This window comes from Crotalus tigris, unplaced genomic scaffold (genome assembly GCF_016545835.1).
Source record: "Crotalus tigris isolate CLP2741 ecotype Arizona unplaced genomic scaffold, ASM1654583v1 scf7180000017622.5263843, whole genome shotgun sequence".
Taxonomy (NCBI): domain Eukaryota; kingdom Metazoa; phylum Chordata; class Lepidosauria; order Squamata; family Viperidae; genus Crotalus; species Crotalus tigris.
In genome coordinates this window covers 948,946-968,230 of record NW_024096517.1, presented here as the reverse complement: position 1 = coordinate 968,230, position 19,285 = coordinate 948,946, and the positions used below count along the sequence as shown (strand labels likewise).

The 19,285-nt window shown below is 36.8% G+C and overlaps 1 protein-coding gene across 13 annotated transcripts in view; it reads right to left on the bottom strand.

Annotated features, from left to right (window-relative positions):
- PCDH11X (protocadherin 11 X-linked) overlaps positions 1–19,285 on the bottom strand; it is a 495,127-nt gene that overhangs the window by 205,936 nt on the left and 269,906 nt on the right. For 12 of the 13 annotated variants that reach the window (XR_005555087.1, XR_005555088.1, XM_039330016.1 and 9 more), the window contains one exon: positions 5,129–5,200. The exons of the other annotated variant lie outside the window; for it this stretch is intronic. Coding sequence is in view for 10 of the 12 variants with exons in the window: in XM_039330016.1 (XP_039185950.1) it covers positions 5,129–5,200 (72 nt within the window). In the remaining 2 variants the exon portion in view is untranslated. The remainder of the gene's footprint in view (positions 1–5,128; positions 5,201–19,285) is intronic. 13 annotated transcript variants of the gene reach the window in all.

Sequence of the window (19,285 nt, the reverse complement as noted above, 5' to 3'; positions counted from 1 at the left end):
AGATAGCAGTGTTCCAATATCTCAGGGGCTGCCCCAAAGAAGAGAGAGTCAAGCTATTTTCCAAAGCACCTGAAGGCAGGACAAGAAGCAATGGGTGGAAACTAATCAAGGAGAGAAGCAACCTAGAACTAAGGAGAAACTTCCTTACAGTGAGAACAATTAATCAGTGGAACAGCCTGCCTCCAGAAGCAGTAAATGCTCCAATACTGGAAGTTTTTAAGAAGAGACTGGACAGCCATTTGTCCGAAATGGTGTAGGGTTTCCTGCCTGAGCAGGGGGTTGGACTAGATGACCTCCAAGGTCCCTTCCAACTTTATTATTATTATTATTATTATTATTATTATTATTATTATTATTATCATTATCATTATCATTATCATTATCATTATTATTATAATATCCTGACCCCAGCAAAACCAAAAAATCTATTTGTTCAGCTTAAGTCCCTAGCATGTTCTGAAAACTTAGCAATGGTACGATGACAAGACACAGGCTTAACTGTTTGATATAATCAATTCAATGTACCCACAGTCATTTGTAAAATCAATTATAGTTAATTTCAACAGAGCTGTCAACATTGATTCCTAACAGCTGGCATTCAATCAGCCAACTTCTAATCACCTACAGAATGCAAGTAATTGTACAGGCAGTCCTTGACTTACAACAATTCATTTAATGACCATTCAAAATTACAATGGCACTGAACAAAGTGAGTTATGACCGTTTTTCATATTTACAACTGTTATTAATAAATACAGATGCAGGAGGGGGAAAAATGTAAAAATGCAAATGGACAGACAAGAGATGTTTCGTCATCTGAATTTATGTATTCCAAATACCTAAGACTGTTGATCAATATAAACATGTGCCTTATTAGGCACAATGAACAGCAATAGCAGAAATTAGTACAGATTAAATATCAAGGACACATATGGTTAGAATGCAACCAAAGGCAGCATTCATTCAAATAATCTACATCTCGGTTTCGTAAGATAGGAAGAAGAGTCTGTAAGGTATGTGTAAATGACCTTGGGAGACAGAAGAAAAATCTGCAGCCTAGACAATGGTCTGATAAGAGGCAACTTAGTCCATAGATGGGGGAACAGCATGGGAAAGACTTCAGAAAGGACCCTGCCTAGATTTCCAAAGACCAGAAAGACAGGAGGGGAGAAATATATTCAATCTTGTGAGATTTTGCTAATGTAACCTTACAATAAAGTAGGATTAGTTCATCTGGGGTGCTTCTTGTTCAGACTACCTTGCAAGGCTGGCAGAGTCATATACATGCTGCAGATTCTCTACTTTACTCCCTGCATGAACAGTCCAAGTGGCATGCTATGTACACAGTGCAGCACTGCACCTGGAGGCAGGTCTGCCCAAATTAATTTGATGGTCTGGATAAGAATATATAATGTCTAAATAAAGTTGAATTTCCAATCATAATGTTTAGAAATGGTGATATTGGCAGTGTTCTTCCATTGCCTTAGAAAGTTGGGGTACAGCCAAAAACAGCACATAAAGCTTGTGGAATGACATGACCTATGATCAGGTGAATAATATCCTGAAAAGAAAGCTATGAGTAACCAGGAAGATCCAATCATAATGTCTTCTGGCTTGCTAGCTAGTCACTTCATACATACTCCATACTATAAACAGCCAATATAAATAATTATTATTTTTTTCCAAAGTATCCTGGTGTTCTCACTCTTATCTTACAAACAGCAAAATTCTTTGTAACAGTATGCCAGGTAGATCAATCCCTTTAACAAGTATCGCATTTAGTTACTGTAGATAAATAAGCTAAAATTTTTGCTGGTTTAAATTCCTGAACTCATGGAAGTCAATTAGTGGCACTGACTTGAAATCTTAATAAATATTTCAATAAAGTGCCTTGATAGTCAATCAGTTTTCACCTTAAATATTTTACTATATCAAATTTTAAAATTTTAGTAGGGTATTAAAATAATGGCATATTAAAACAGTATTTCAGTACTTAACTATTGTATTATTTAAAGTATTTTATAGGTGCTATACTTCTTGGGGATCTTAACACCACATGATTTAGTTGCTTTTTTCTTCATTTGGGCAGAAGGAAGGAAGGAAGAAAGGAAGGAAGGAAGGAAGGAAGGAAGGAAGGAAGGAAGGAAGGAAGGAAGGAAGGAAGGAAGGAAGGAAGGAAGGAAGGAAGGAAGGGGCTGTTTGCATTCAGTTGAGGATTTTGCTATATATCCAAAGTAGACATTTTAATTGCTTCCCAAAAAAAAGTTATGAAATTAAATTTAAACTATAGATTCATATAATAGATTGTTTGGAACAATTAGCTATGGCTTGAACAGAAGAGGAAGCTTAGATTAAGTGGTTTGTTTCTACAATTGGCTTGTTTCTACAATTTTATGACTGCAAGTGATGTGTGTTTGTCTGTTAAATTTTGTTTTTCTGTTACATTTTGTAATTTGTAAAGATTTGTTTGATTGAATGTGATCCCCAAGAAAAAGCTAAGATGCTTTCTCAAAAGACAGCCTAAACACACTAAATGGTGATATGGATGAGAGACTGGGTGATCTTCTTGAACAAAGAAAAAGCTTCAATTTGTGAGTACTTTGTAATTTTGATGGGTCATAAAAAAGAAAAGGAAGTCTCAGTTTCAAACAATATCGCTTTTGTGTATTATACTAAAATTCCTTTACGACTAACTTGAAAGACATCAAAGACAGTAAACGTTTAAGCTTCCATTTCATCTGATTACAGCAGAGAGAATGAAGAAATTTGACTGGCTTAAAAGAATCACCTCTATTTTAAGTATACCTCTTAATTTCAATCCCACTTGTTCTGAATTACATTCTTTAAAGAAAAAAAAAGGAGAACCTTAAAAACACTGTTTTAAACAATCCTCAATCATTTTTCCCCCCTTATATTTGGGGCAACGTATTAGCCTAATTCATTTTAGCCATGGTTTCCTATACAAGCTTTCATGACTAATTCTTGCACATAAAACTGAGTTATAAATCCTGATTCATAACAGCATAGTAACAAATAAACAAACCACACATGGTGGTTTAGTATGATATGTGCGCCCAGCACATTGGTCTACTGGAATTATCCATTGCCATTTTTATTTTAGGAACTAGCTATATGGACAAATGGAATCTGTCTGTTGGAGAGGTAACCTCATGCAAGTATTAAGTAGGATAGTAACTCTAACCTACAAAATTTAAGCCAAATGTATTCCAAATGACACGAAGAATGGGAAGACAAAAATAAATTATCCAGGATCAATGTAGCTTCACCCTATCCAACATGAGTCCCTTCAAATATTTTAAACTATGCCTCCCAGAATCTCTAAGAAGGAGACAAAAAACAACCTACAAATAAGAGAGGCATTATAAGTAAACCCAACTCTTGTTTCATTTTTCCACCTCTTTGGGTAAGATCATCTATAAACAATGACTATAAAAAATGAAGCCGTTTTCTATAAGGCAAAGAACAATTGTAAGCCCCATAGCCAATCCCGAAATTATAATACATTATACAATTTTCAAGTTAAATGTTGTGCATCAAATGCTGTCATTCATCAGTTTCCTCATCCGTTGAAGTGAACGGCTGTAATTTCTTTCTTGGCGAGTCAAAACTGATGGACCTTAAGATTTTCCAATACTCCTCTGAAAACCCTTCACCTTTAACTGTCATTGGGCAGACTTAAAAAGAATTCCATCCTCAGAGTTAATGAACTGCTCATAACAGTCTGCAGACATTAACTTAATTTGTACATTTCTGTTTCTCACACGGTAGCTAGTGCCCCACACTGGGTGCAATATATCATTGTACCGACTGTGGACCATTGTCATATGTTCTGGGCTCGTGTGGCTTGACTTTGGCCCCACACCCCAGATATATCTTGATGATGACATTAAAACACACCCTTGGCACAAATTGGAGAACTGATCCACAAACTGTGAGCTTCATAATTTATTCCGATTGAGGGCAACAAACTCTTTGTGTCTACAAGTAAAGTTGACATTTGAAATGAGCTGGAGAAATGAAAAGCTCAGTTCTAATAGTCATTTTGGATGCTGTACAGCCATGTAAAATAAAGTTTCATTAACATGACCACAGGGTGAACTGAAATAGATGGAACTGAAGATGTACTATGAATCATCATTACAGCCCCAAAGCTACCATTGGATACTTTGGAAAGATTTTAACAATTCTTATCAATATTGCTGTCTTTCTAGAATCATGCCTTGCTTTACTCCTTTGCCCCATCATTTCCTTTCTCCTTGTAAGAAAACCTTAGGTCTGTCTCCTTAGTAAGACATCCCAGACTCAGCTTATCTTGACACTTTTTGAAATTCAGCATGTCACATTAGACTTGTGGCAATGTCGTTTCCATCCATTGCTCCTTGCCCTGGACCCGGGTGCTTTGGAGAACATTTTGACTCCCTCTTCTTTGGGGCAGCCCCTGAGATATTGGAACTCTGCTATCATGTCACCCTCATCCTTCTCTTCATTAAACTAGACATACCCAATTCCAGCAACCGTTCCTTATATGTTTTAGCCTCCAGTCCCCTGATCATCTTTGTTGCTCTTCTCTGTACTCTTTCTAGAGTCTCAATATCTTTTTTACATCGTAGTGACCAAAACTGGATGCTGTATTACAAGTGTGGCCTTACCAAGGCGTTATGTATGTATAGGTGAAAGATAATTATTCAACCATCAGTCCCTGTGAGAATATTCAGTGAGCAGGAATGATGTAGCCCAAAGCAACTGGGAAAAAAATGCCAGTTTGCTTAATGTTTTCTCAAAGAAATATGAAAATAATCATTAAAAGAAATAGATTTCTTCATTAATTCTATCTGTGGTGAATAAGACTTAAGAAGAAATGTCCTCAAATAAGTGTTCTTGAACACAATATTCAGGAGAGATTTTTATCACGTATCGTATCATCTTCTAAGGCAAAAAGAATAAACTTGGTGTGAACTTAAACTTAAATATCTTGAAATATGATTCCCACAAACTTTTTGCCATTGGTGGATTCCATTCACACATTTCAAATGGAACCATCTAAATTTCCTCTCCTTTTTCAGGAAAGCATAACCAACTTAGACTTAAATTAAATGTTCTTGCTTACCGGTGGTTGGGTCCATGACTCTAGACTTGTCTCTTTTAATGGTGTCTGGGGTCTTCCCACATCTTTTGAATGCTTTAGAGGTGAAAGAGAGAAACAGAGGAAAATATCTGATGTTAGTTGTTTGAGAGACTAAATTTGATTTACAATTGAGGAAAAAAAATATTGGAGATCACTTGTGCAGTCTTAAGAACTGTAGGGCTGTGAACCTCAGAAAAAATTAACATTATTGTAATGATTGCAGTAGAAAAATTCAGGAAAGGGTTTCTTTAGTGCTTATCCATGCCCTATTTTATCTCATTGAACAGAAAATCTTCCAGTTGCTAGTTTGAAAACCATGTTGGCCAGCTTTAGAATCTAATTAAGGACCTGCTCATTCTGGGTTTCTGAATTTAGGTTTGGATTTCTCTAAATGCAAGGGCATCACTTGTAAGTATGCAAACCAAGGAATCAAATTATCTCACTTAAAATGAAAGAGGTGATTGCTCCAGGGACTTACATAAATAGCAGAAGCAACACAAAATATGTAACAAAATGCTTTGAGGCATAATTTCTGTGTACAGTATATGTTGATATACACACAGATGGATAGACACATGTACATGCAAAACTGACTGGAGCTGGCTGCAGAATGACAGTGGGTGAGGGAGAAAGTTAATTCTCTTTTTCACTTTGAAGACTCTCTCTGGATTTATCGGTCATCAATAAAAACAAAAATACAGGGACGATGATGTATGTAGATATGCCTGCGGGAACCGTTACCGATACGGTAACGGTTCCCGCAGGCATATCTACATACAGAATCACAGTGACTGTGGTGATGGTTGTTTTACTACATTCCCTGGGGGGGGGGAGAGAAATAAAACAAAAGAAAATGCCCTTAATAAAGAGCAACAGTGTTTGGGAAATGAAGTAGAACTTAATAGCTGATTGACCTTCCACCTTACAGAATCCCGAATCCACGGCTGCTCCCTGTTTAGAAATAAATACATAAATGAGAACGGGATTCGAAAATATGCCACGCTGAAATGAATCAATGTTGTTTGAAAACCATTCTTCTTGCTGAGGCAGGCTGTTCCTCTCCCCAGTGAAATTAGATCTAATTTTCCAGCTACCTTGCAAAAATCCTGCTAATGTACATAATGATTGTTCAATTCCGCCTATAAATGTTCTTAGTTTTGATGAGCCCGGGGACCAAGGTAGCACCAGAGTCTCCAGAGTGTCTTCACTAAAGTCTCATGTTGGAATATTGTAGATCCTCACCCAGACACGGCACATTTAATGAATGGCAAACACTATGCTCTTCCCTCTCCTCTCTGACACGGGAAAGGTAGCTTCAAGCTCTTTTTAAAGAGCTTTAGATGGTAGGATCATAGATTTGGAAAACAGCAAATGTTTCTGTGACTTTCTGAAAGACGATTCTCCTTTGCAGAAAAAAAACAAACAAACATCCAACCTTCAGTTCTTTTCTAAAGGTACATAGAAGTACTACTTCTCCTTCACTGCAAAGATGGACCAAAATCTACTGGAAATCAATGAAACCAAAGGAAAGACATGTCATTTCTGCTTTGGTTGTTCTTTCGCACACCTGCAGATTCTCACTTCCACCACAAGGAACGGTTGGCTCCTGATACCCCTGTCCCTTTGTTTATGTTCCCAGCCATCTGACATTTAAGCTTAATACACAGAAGAAAATTAAATCCATAATGAGATGAAGATGCTATGATTGATTTTGATCTGAATGGTACATTATAGCTTCAACAGCACGCTTACAGCTCCCAGTGCTCTAATCCTGGGACCCATAAAATTTTTTCCTGGCAGTGAAGCATAGATGTTAGCAGAAATCAAGCTCTCATAATAGCATGCTTAACTAAATCTCAAGTAACTTTTTAAAACTATAGCACTTTGAAATAACCTACAAGGGTAACCGGTAGACAGATTGAGCATGAATGCTTGGAGAGCACAGAAGAAATAAGGTTCCATAATAAGAGCATTCACAGAAGCGGTTTCCTTCCATATTCACACAGTGAAAAGGGTCGTTATAATCATAATGAAAGATAATGGCATTCCATATCCTTTTAAGTGCTAATTTGACCAATTAGGGCAAAGCAAGACTAGATTGAGTGTGACTCACCACATTTAAAAGACTCTAGTTTGAGTCTGACTTACAATGTGGTGAAAAATAAAGAGATACTTTCACAAAAGCAGAGGGTGTGGTAACATGATTCACTGCATCACAAATTAGCTAACCACCTTTTTAGCCTACGTGTTACACAAACCAGGTCAGATTGATCATTTATGCTTCTATATGTCATGCAAGTAAGGAAGTAACTATCAGATGGCTGGATTCTGCACAGCAGCACTGGGATTCGTTGAAATCTGCTGATTAATCCATCATAGATATTTCACATGATTAATGCAGCAAATCTTTTACTACTGCTTTGTTGCCTTTCCGTATTTCATGACTGTAGGCCTTCACAGTTTAAGGATTGGTGTTATATTATAGTTTAGGCCATGCTGTGTTTTGTTTATGTGAAACTGAGAGATTGGACTGACAGATTATGATTTTAACATAGATTTTATTTTGTTATTTATTATTTTATTCTAGAATTTTTAACTATATATGCCTTCAGTGTTTTAACTTGTTCTGGTCTTCGACTGTAATAAACATTGATTTGACTTGACTGGAGTAACTATGGTTTAGCTAAGCGGGTCCAGTAAGTGGGTTCCACAAACAGAGTTGCTTTATATAAACTAAACAAGACAAAGCAAGAAAAAAAAAAGATGTTGAACATAGTCTCCTTCATAATATCTCAACTGAGCCAGGTTTGAAAAATAGAATTCTGGACAGCCCTGATATTCTGGGGGATTCATAAACTGGGACACAAACAAATTGTTGTGTTGTGTGTCTATAAGATTTTTTTTACAAAGTGAAAAGATAAAGAAAAATAAAGAAAAAAGGAAGAGGGAGGGGGGAAAGAAAGAAAGAAAGGGAAGGAAGGAAAGAAGAAAGAAAGAAAGAAAGAAAGAAAGAAAGAAAGAAAGAAAGAAAGAAAGAAAGAAAGAAAGAAAGAAAGAAAGAAAGATGTGTTGAAAACAGTAGAAAGCGAAGAAACAAAGATACTTGGTTCTTCTAGGCATATGTGGTGCTTAGTAGTAGAAAATGAACTAATATAATTCCCTTCACAGTCCTTTTTAATTAGTACATTCAGAAATCACTAGTTCTTTTTTATCCATTTCCAGCAAAATGTCAATGGAAATTGGGAAACCTCTTCTGTACTCTAAGATTGGAGGATATTCTGCACAGTTACATTTTGTTCTCATTTTGTTTATCAACTAAAATGAAACTCTAGAGAGTAGTACACTATGCTGAAACTAGTATATGAATAGAGCCTTTTTTTTTTCTTTTTTCTTTTTCAGCCACAAATTTGATTAGATGGATTCATCTAACATGGGACTTTTTGCTCTGTGACATCGGAGCTGATATTTGTGGTTCCTCTTAGGGAAACCTAGTTTTACTTATGTGTTTTTTCTCTTCTCCTTTCTGCAATCCCTACTCTTCTATCACTGATGATATTACCCGGTTGGGTCATGAAACATCTGCAAGAAAACAATCAAACTCAGACACCACCAAGGACTTCACACTCCTCCTCTTTCTTCTCCCTGACTCTGCAAATATCCAGAATAGATCACCAAATTGATTCTACTTACTATGTATCTTTGAAAATTATTAATGATATTGAGGATTAGAAATCTTTGTTCAGAATTCATCCATATAGATCAAATGGAGGCAAAGCTTTTATATAATTGAAATCATATTATCTTCATGCCAATGCATTTCTTGGCCCACTATGAAACAGAGGCTTTGGTTTTCAAGGTCCTAAATAATTCAAGTTCGGATTATTTGAAGGATTCTGTATTTCTATAAAGCTGTCCCTATTTTATAGACATCTTTGAAGATATTATCTACTTAGGCTCTTTTTAATGGTGGCTCTTCTCTATTTATGTTCCTTTGCTTGTTTTAAAATGAAATCTGTCTTTTAATGGCTTTTTAATGGCATTTGCTCCTGATGGATAGTTTGAAACAGTCACCCGTTGTATACTTGTTTCTTTAAAGAGAATTCATGAGTGCACTTGATGTTGAACTATAATACATATATATATATTATATCTGCCCATTGTAAATATGGATTAGTGGCTAATATCCTGTAGAGAGAATCATTTTGGAAGATGTAGATCTGGCTTTATTTTTTTTTTCTAGAAAACTTCTAGAAATGTGCATTCACTAAAGTACTAATATTGTGAGAAATAAAGTTATTTGGAGTACCATATTTTCCGGTGTATAAGACGACTTTCTAAAGCACGGAAATTGGCGCGGAAGTCTTATACACCTGAAATTACAGTAGTTTCCGGCAGATAAGATGACTTTCTAGGCATGGAAATCGGCACCGAAGTCAGGGGTCGTCTTATACGCCGGAAAATACGGTATTCTTTTCCCATAAAGAAGATTATTTCTACAATCTACCCTTTCATACCTATTTTAGCTAGTTAAGTCTGTGATTTACCAACTACTTATCATCATGGGTAGGAGATGACTCATATCCATTCTACAAAGGCAGCCTAGCCTCCATCTAAAACTGCTTTGCCAAATGTCATCTATCACTTCTGTTCCGTTTGTTTGTTCGGAAATAAGCTTATGGTTCCCTTCTGATCAAACCAATTAAAGGGTGCCGTAAAACACATAAATTGCAAATCCTGTCTGCCTCCAGTCACCGCTAGGCAGGGAAGGTGACAACTTACATAAGAGCAAAATGATAATCTATTTATTTACATGGTGGGGAGAGAAAAAAAGCTTTTTAGGCTCAAATGGCATGCCTTGGGGATGCTTCTTATGGAAGGAACTGTTTATAGTATTTATGCGTCATGTTTCTGCACAAAAATACGCTTTGCCCTTCTTCATCTCTCTATTCACCTATTGCGCAAGATCACTTTCAACTCTGTTATTCTATTAGGACTTTTTAAAAAAACTTATCATTTCCATAGGATTTTTCTTCCTGTGCATCTTTTCCAGTAATGGATTTCATCTGATTAGTAATAGTTAGGTAACTCTTCCTTCATCCCGACTCATCTTCACAGTTGAAAATTTAACCAAAGAATATATCCTTTGCTGCAGCCAACAGCAACCTTTTTATATTGAAATGATCTCTCTCATAACATAAAAGCATCACTTCTAGCAAGCAAGCAAGCTTATAGCAAGCAAGATTCTCAAGAGGTTGAGTGAACACAATATAATGAGATTTAATCCTTTGAGAGATCATCAAGTGGGGAGGGAGGGAGAACGCATATTTCTTTTGATCTCCACTATATTCAGTTACCTCTAAATATAGTATGGATTTAAGTCTGGGAAAAATAATAGTTAGCAGTAGAGCAAGGCGGGAGGTAGAAGGACTAAATGGATAAGGAGAGCTCAAAAACAGGCTTAACAAAACCTTCCATGAGGTTTGGCAGATGCTTCTATGGTAGATTGTCAAACTTTACACTGATCTTTGTGTAAGAGTTTTAAGGGCTGTCTTCCTCCCTTTTGCTCTTTTGCTGGGTTGATGCTAGTAAATTATAGATCAGATTTTCTGAAAATGAGCAGAGACTTCTTCAATTACAGCTAAACTAAGGGAGATTCTTACATGGTATTATGATGGAGCCCAGTGGGGCTCCCCTCTTCCTTCACTTTTACACAGCAAACACAACAATATCAAGAGGGATAAAGTGATTGTGCTGCGCAAAGAGGCTATCTAAGCAAGTTGAACGATGCAGTTCATCTTAGAGCATTCTCCATTGGTGAATATTTATGCAGCAGATTCTGGTTTGTTTTTATTATTATTATTATTATTATTATTATTATTATTATTATTATTATTATTATTATTATTTCACCATAAACTCCAAATTCTCATATATAGAAAAACCCAATCAAAGACCTACAATTACCTGGGGAGAAAGGAAACACATCATTTTTTAAAAAATATAAAAAATGGTAAATATTTCACTTTATTAAGTAATAGAAAAAAGTATTTCTGGTGTTTTTCTTCTTATTGTTGCCCACAGAATCACTCACTCACTCACTCACTCACTCACTCACTCAATCAATCAATCAATCAATTATATAACATTGACAAAGGAGAAGGTAACAGGGATGGACCAATTTTTTTCCCCTTACACTGCATCTAAGAAAAAAAAAGTTTGATATAATTCAAAGGGAACTACCAAGCAACTCATTCTTATACATACGGAAGGAAGGAAGGAAGGAAGGAAGGAAGGAAGGAAGGAAGGAAGGAAGGAAGGAAGGAAGGAAGGAAGGAAGGAATCATATGCTAACTCAAAGCTAAGAGTATCCCAAGATTTCCAAATCTTCAGCAGGTAGTCTTGGATAGAATTATTTTAAGAATGAAACCAATCAAACTCATACTTGCACCTTCTTGCACATTCATTGTGCAAGTGGTTTGTTTAAACTCTGTAATTACTTTGTATTTAATTTGCAAACCATCACAAAAAAAGTAAAAATAGCACAGCATTTTTCATTTCCCTATCAGAAAATGAAACAAATACTTTTAATTCCCCTTTACTCTTTCACATGGCATCGAGGCAGAAATACAGATAGCTCAATACAAATGGGATTTAAAAAATGCCTACTTCCCCACAAGTAAGTAGTGGGTTTTACACATACATAGACTGGTATTCCTTTGGATGGCATAATATTTCTCTCTGGTTTCCTTGAATGATCTACTCTCTCATATCCCTTCCATCTGACCCTTTTTACATAAACTTTTCTGTTCCTCGCCTAGCTTCCATTTTCATTCTCAGTTTCACTTTTTTTCTTCATTTTCTTCATTTCTTCATTTTTGGAACCATCCTATTCTTTGTAAGTAGAACATAGAACATAGACTATGTCTTCTAGTCCAACTACGCCATTTCAGACAAGTGGCTGTCCAATCTCTTCTTAAAAGCTTCCAGTGATGGGGCACCCACAACTTCTAGAGCCCAGGCATTCCACTGATTAATTGTTCTCACCACTAGGAAATTTCTCCTTGGTTCTAGGTGGCTAAGTAGATTATGTACACTTCTCTCTTCATATGTGGAGCCACATTCACTGCTAAATAATGCTTTCAAAGGAAGTTTGGAATAAGATATTAAACCAAAGGGAGTTCTGAAATGAACTGATGGGCGAAGTGGCACAAAACCACTCCCATTTGCTCCCCCTTGGATTATGTACATTTAACGCCACCTTTTCCAGGGCTTTGCCTCAAGGCACAATCTGTTCTTAATATGTTTGGAAATTACTGTTCCATTATAGCCACACCAATATTCAATCAAATGAAAATTATAGGGGAGGGAAAGTGATTTGTCTTCTTAATGAGAGTCACCTTGCTGATTTTCCCAACGCCTTTGGCAATCATTAGCCGAGCTAGTGAAATAAACAAGAGCTGGTTGCTCTTTGGGTGGTATCAGCAGTCCATGGTGAGAGCAGATGGACAGCCCTCCCCATGAATCACTCTATTCAAAGCGTAAAGTCTTTTGAAATCTTGACTTTCCCCCCAGTTCTGACAATGAGTATCCAAGCTTTCTATCAAAGCTCCTGAGCTGCAGTGAAAGATAGGTCAAAGCTTGTGTGTCGCAAGTAAATAGGAGGATGGGACTCAGTCTGGCAGTGAAGATTCAGGCTCCCGCTGATTCTAAATGGGTTTGATATATGGTTACTGCCTGTTGCAAAAAAAAAAAAAAAAAAAAAAAAAAATCCCAGGAGATCCATCAAGACCTATTTGGTTGGTAAGCAGTCCATAAGCCTGGTGTGGCTTGAAAAACAGAGAGCTAGCAAAACCAATCCACATCAGTGAAGACAATAAGGATTGGCAGAGGATACAGAAATGGGTTGGTGCTATCTGCTAAGCTTTCCAAAACCTCTCAATGCAAAGTGAAGGAAGAAGGACTCTTCCCAAACAGGTGACTGCAATCTGTTCTTCGGAATGAGACAAGGTCACTGACAGAAGTGTGAAGATAGGAAACCAACCCAATGAGATAAAGAATCAAAAAAGTACAGCATGACTTTTACCTTGTCTCCTCACCCTCCAGTCATCAAGCCTAGTCAAGAAATTCCTCAAACAAGACCATATCCACCAGGCCTTCGGGCCAACTGACATTTGAATCAAATTCCAAAAGATGCCTGCAAGAGTTCAGACCTCTGGTTATGTGTCCTTCTTAAGAGAGAGAGAGAGAAAATGTCACAAATGAAAGTAAAAAAGAGAGTAAGAGAGATAAAAGAACATTAGAATAAGAAGGCACAGTATGGGTCTCTGTGTGCGTGCATATATGTGTGCGAGCTTATCTTGTAAAAGTTCCCATACTTCTTCAGAGGTGACGAATCAGAAGCTATAAGATAATATAAAAAAGCCTTTCAAACTGGTGACTCAAAGATATTTGTTGCTTTTTTACATACCTGACACATATTTTTGATTGTATGTAATGGAATGCTATAGTTTCTAGTTGCTGCATTAAGATGTCTTCTGTCAGTTCCCAAAGTGTTGGTCCTATTAGTGTTTCTCTGATATGTTGGTATATTTCTCCATCAAACGGAAAGTAGATAACAAGACAGAGGTTGATGAATCCATGGCTTTGGATATTTTGATCTTAGTGTATTTGTCTGAGTTGGGTGTGTTGTGAAGCACTGCTTCCATGGATTATTTTGCTAGTTCTGGATTTATGGACCTAAAATGTGCCGTGACAAATAGCTTGCAGTAATAATTGCATGATATGCTTCATATCCATAAATGTTTGAATCCTTAGAAGTTCAAGAAGTCAAATGCCTTGGTTGATTCAAGCTTCACACATGGAATTCAGATAGCTACAGAAGCATTCACATTACACAGAAAAAAAACAGATATAGAGAGAGTGGAATTAGGAAGCAAGAAATAACTGATTCTTCTGTTGTAAAACGGGAACAGGAAGAATGGCATTTAGCATTTGTTGACATACCAATTAGTAGCAAGGAAGTATAAGTGAATCAGAGACAGATCTATTAGTCAGGATTAGTCAGCAGTGCACTTATGAAACTCATGGGTAAGTCTGCATAAATTTGCAGCCTATAATCCTATGGAAATTATAGAGAGATAGTTCTCACATAGGCAAAAATGAACAATGTAATGTTATATCAGGACTTTACCAAAAACAAGATAGATGGAAACCATATCCAGACCAAAAGAGAATTGCTTTTAGCCTTTTACATATACTAAGCAGGCACCCCAAAATGAACATCAATTATTACAAATATAGCCTGCATTTTCCTACTCAGCTGCCAGTAGAATTGTTTTGCAACAGTGTCCTTGCTTATCTGTATTAGAAGGTCACGGGGATTTTGTGTCTGTTTTTTTCCCAGTCCAACCTCTTCTGAAAAAAATTCACAAGAGATGACTAGGAAAGACAGTGTCAAAGCAGATTTATTTTTAATGAAAACTGGCGCATCTCTTTAGAAACCATCACACATCTGAGAAAAGTGTCTGTCTCATCCCTGATATATCTATTTTCCAACAAAAAGGTAGCTCAATTAATTATATATCTTGCTAATAGCCACTTATCACTTATTTCAAGTGATTGCATCTACGTTTGCAAGTCCTTACATAAATGCCAACCCTTTTATTGGAAGGCATTCTGAGGTAGCTCAACATATATATATATATATATATATATATATATATATATATATATATATATATATATATATATATATATATATATATATCAGTAAAAAAGGAAAGCGATCCAGGAAGTAAAACCAAGGTTTTAATAAATAAAATCAAGCTTTCGATGGCTAACATCTGCCATCATCGTCAGGATACAGATGTTAGCCATCGAAAGCTTGATTTTATTTATTAAAACCTTGGTGTTTTACTTCCTGGTGATCGCTTTCCTTTTTTACTGAAATGTATGTACCCAGGAATCGCTATTCTTCAATTTTTAATGTAATTTTATATATATATATATATATATATATATATATATATATATATATATATATATGTGTGTGTGTGTGTGTGTGTGTGTGTGTGTGTGTGTGTGTGTGTTTTCTGAGGTTTTCGCAGGTGTTTGTATGTAGGTCTTTGGTTATTTGGGTTTTCTCCTGCGTAAAACTGGAAGTGTCTTGGCGACGTTTTGATGAAGTCCCATTTGTCATCTTCAGGCTGGAGTTTTAACTTTTATGCTCTTAAAATATAGTAAAGTCTATTTTATGATTGTTTTCATAAGTTGTTATCCCTGTTCTGTTCTTTTCCCTTATCTCCTATGGTTTACATATAATCCCAGTTCTGATTGGATTATAGCAATTAGATAGGTCATGCTATTATCACTTCCATTTACGTTGGAAGGGTAAGAATTTTTGATGGCACACAAAACAAAACTAATAATAAGGCAGAGAAGATCAACAAAGATGATTAGGGGACTGGAGGCTATATCATATAAAGAATGGTTGCTGGAATTGGGTATGTCTAGTTTAATGAAGAGAAGGACAAGGGGTGACATGATTGCAGTATTCCAGTATATGAGGGGCTGCCACAAAGAAGAGGGAGTCAAGCTATTCTCCAAAGCGCCTGAAGGCAGGACGAGAAGCAACGGATGGAAACTCATCAAGGAGAGAAGCTATCTACAACTAAGGAGAAACTTCCTGACAGTCAGAACAATTAATCAGTGAGACAAATTGCCTTCAGAAGTTGTAGATGCCCCATAATTGGAGGCTTTTAAGAAGAAACTGGACAGACATCTGTCAGAAATAGTATAGAGCTCCTGCATGAGCAGGGAGTTGGACTAGATGACCTATAAGGTCCCTTCCAATTCTGTTACTGTTACATTCTCCATTGTTAATCTCTTCATAACAGAGGCCCAAGGGCTTTCTATAAGGGGACCAATATTTTTAATTTATCCATAAAAGTGGGGTAAAGCTGCACCTAGGTTGAACAGTTCTGCAGATACGTATGTTCTTGTTTGCACCGACTGACAAGGAACACGTTTATGAGCTGATGCACCATTCTCCTTTCCAAACTTCCCTAGGTTTTCATCAAAACCTAAAGCACAGCCTTCATTTATCATTTAATCTGTGTAATATCACATTCCCAAGACAGCTCTTTTTTTTCTTTCCTCCTACCACACGTGATTTCTAATCCTTCTCCTGATCTGTTGGAAGGAGAAGATGAAATTCAGAAGTGCCAAAAATAATGGCTTCTTCTTGCATTACACAGGGGAAATCTAGGTAGGAAATCTCTCCTTTTTTTGTAGAAGTCTCTCCTATGAAAAAAAAAATAAGTTTCTGAAGTTTGTAGTAGCCTATATATCAACCTTTTTTTTTTTTTTGCTTTGTTTTCATTTCACATGAATGAAAGAAATAAAGAAGTGTCACAAATTAACACATTTCGATTTTTTTTTTCCAGAGGAGAATAATAACACCAGCTGGTCTTAACGCTAGCATTTAAACTTTGTGGAACGCACAAAAAGGAAATTGATAGATGAAATTAACCCAGACTTCTCACTCAAGGCAGACAGGACCAGGCTCAAAGTATTATATTTTAGAGATATTGGTAAGAAGATCTAGTTCTCTAGGGAACTCTCTGATGCTGGAAAAGTTGAAAGGAAATAGAAGAAATGGGCAACCAGTAGCAAGGCAATGGACTCAATCATATCTGAAGAGCCACACTGAGTATACATCATCCTGGATAACTCTATTCACAGGGTTGCCAAGAGTAAACATTGACTTGATGTTGATTTGATCATTGATTTTCAAGAAGGTTAGAATATTTCAAGGGAGACAGTTACCGGGCAGGTTGTTGTTGTTGTTGTTGGGCAGGTTGTTGTTGTTGTTGTTGTTGTTGTTCTTCTTCTTCTTCTTCTTCTTCTTCTTCTTCTTCTTCTTCTTCTTCTTCTTCTTCTTCTTCTTCTTCTTCTTCTTCTTCTTCTTCTTCTTCTTCTTCTTCTTCTTCTTCTTCTTCTTCTTCTTCTTCTTCTTCTTCTTCTTCTTCTTCTTCTTCTTCTTCTTCTTCTTCTTCTTCTTCTTCTTCTTCTTCTTCTTCTTCTTCTTCTTCTTCATCTTCTTCTTCCTCTTCTTCTTCTTCTCTTCTCTCCTCCTCCTCCTCCTTCTCCTTCTCCTTCTTCCTCTTCTTCTTCTTCTTCTCCTCCTCCTCCTCCTCCTCCTCTTCCTCCTCCTCCTCTTCTCTTCTTCTTCTTCTTCTTCTTCTTCTCCTCCTCCTCTCCTCCTCCTCCTCCTTCTCTCCTCCTCCTCCTCTTCCTCTCTTCTTCTTCTTCTTCTTCTTCTTCTTCTTCTTCTTCTTCTTCTTCTTCTTCTTCTTCTTCTTCTTCTTCTTCTTCTTCTTCTTCTTCTTCTTCTCCTCCTCCTCCTCCTCCTCCTCCTCCTCCTCCTCCTCCCCCCCCTAACTTTGGTAAAGTTTCAGGAAGTCTGAATTGCACATAATCATCATACTACTTTTAACCAATGATGCATGGCAAGATCGGAAGAGAATTTATTTGGGTAGCCTAATGCAGCTGAGTTTTGATTGGCATTTTCAGATGCGATTTGCAGCAGCTGTCCATCACTGTAGGATCATGGTTTTGCATCACTTTAAATGAAAAAGAGAGAAAAGTATCCATCATAGGGACTGGCTACCAACTTGCATACAAGCTTATTTAACTGGTAGGATTTCCACCAAAACTCATTTGTAAAATACTGCTTAGGTAGTTCCATCGTTGGAATGCATGGGAAAAGAATTTAAGTCTCACTAAGAAAGAAATGTAATACATTTTTCAAGATGAATGTTCATATAATTTACAGCATTGAATCTGTCCATAAAGACTAACCAATAATACTGATAGGTTTTTTTTTTTGCTTATTATTATTTTCCATGCAGCTTCAGAAAATCACTTGTCTCCATAGAGGACTCTATTTATAAAGTTTTGTTCTGTCATTTCCTAAGAAGTTCTACTACTGATTTATCTTATTCTTTCTTAAATCCCTTTTCAATAGATCTTTGGAATTAAGATAAGCATTCCTATGAAAAAGATCAGGACTTACGACAGCAATTGAGGCCAGAATTTCTGTGGTTAAGCAAGAAAGGCATTAAATGCCCAGGTTTACAACCTTTTTTGCCAGGTCTGTTTAATGAATTACTGTAATTGTTAAGTGAAGAAATTTGGTCATTAAGCAAATCCAGCTTTCCTCCATTGGCTTATCAAAAGCCAGCTGGGAAGGTTTTGATCACATGAAGATGCTGCTACAGTCATAAGTATCAGTAATGCTTGTAAATCATCTTTCCTATCATGTTTGAACGATCATTAAACAAATTATTGTAAAATGAGGACTACCTATATCAGTAGTGGTTAACCTATGGCACGGGTGCCAGAGGTGGCACTCAGAGCCCTCTCTGTGGGCACACGTGCTGTCGCCCCAGTCCTAGGCCTTCAGTTGGGTTTTATAAAACCTTTTCGCTTTAGGCCTCCGCCACTGTGTACAAAAAAAAAAGGTTCAATCAATCAATCAATTTCAACTTCTCCGGGGAAAAAAAAAGATCTTGCAAAGTTGGAATTGATTGATTGAACTTTTTAGTCCCACCCAGTTTGCTGTTACCACTGCAGCCACACCCACCCATTGGGCCACACCCACCCAATGGGCCATATGCACCCGGCACCTGACGATGCATAAGTGGGTTTTGGGTTGCAGTTTGGGCACTCGGTCTCTAAAAGGTTCGCCATCACTGGCCTATATCCTCTGTAGAATTCAGTAGGAATGGCTGGAAATTTTGGCTCCTGCTAGATGATGACCCATTAATCTGTGTTATCCACAATCTTTATCATTTTTTAAAAAAAACTGCACACCACTCTTCAATGCAGTGAACAGGAACTACTGTTTCTGCTTTGCTGTATGTTAGTTTTTAAATACATCACTCATTTGGGGATATCGGAGTCTAATTGCATCCCTTGTTTTTCTCTGCAAAACCAAAATGCATATGGCAAAGTTATGCAAACACTTGGTTATTTTCCTTCCTCTGTCATATGTCCATATATCATTGTGCTTTTTCTCTCCTCTTTAAATCATGATTTACTTCCATTGGAAATGAAAACAACAGAAGGTTAATCTAT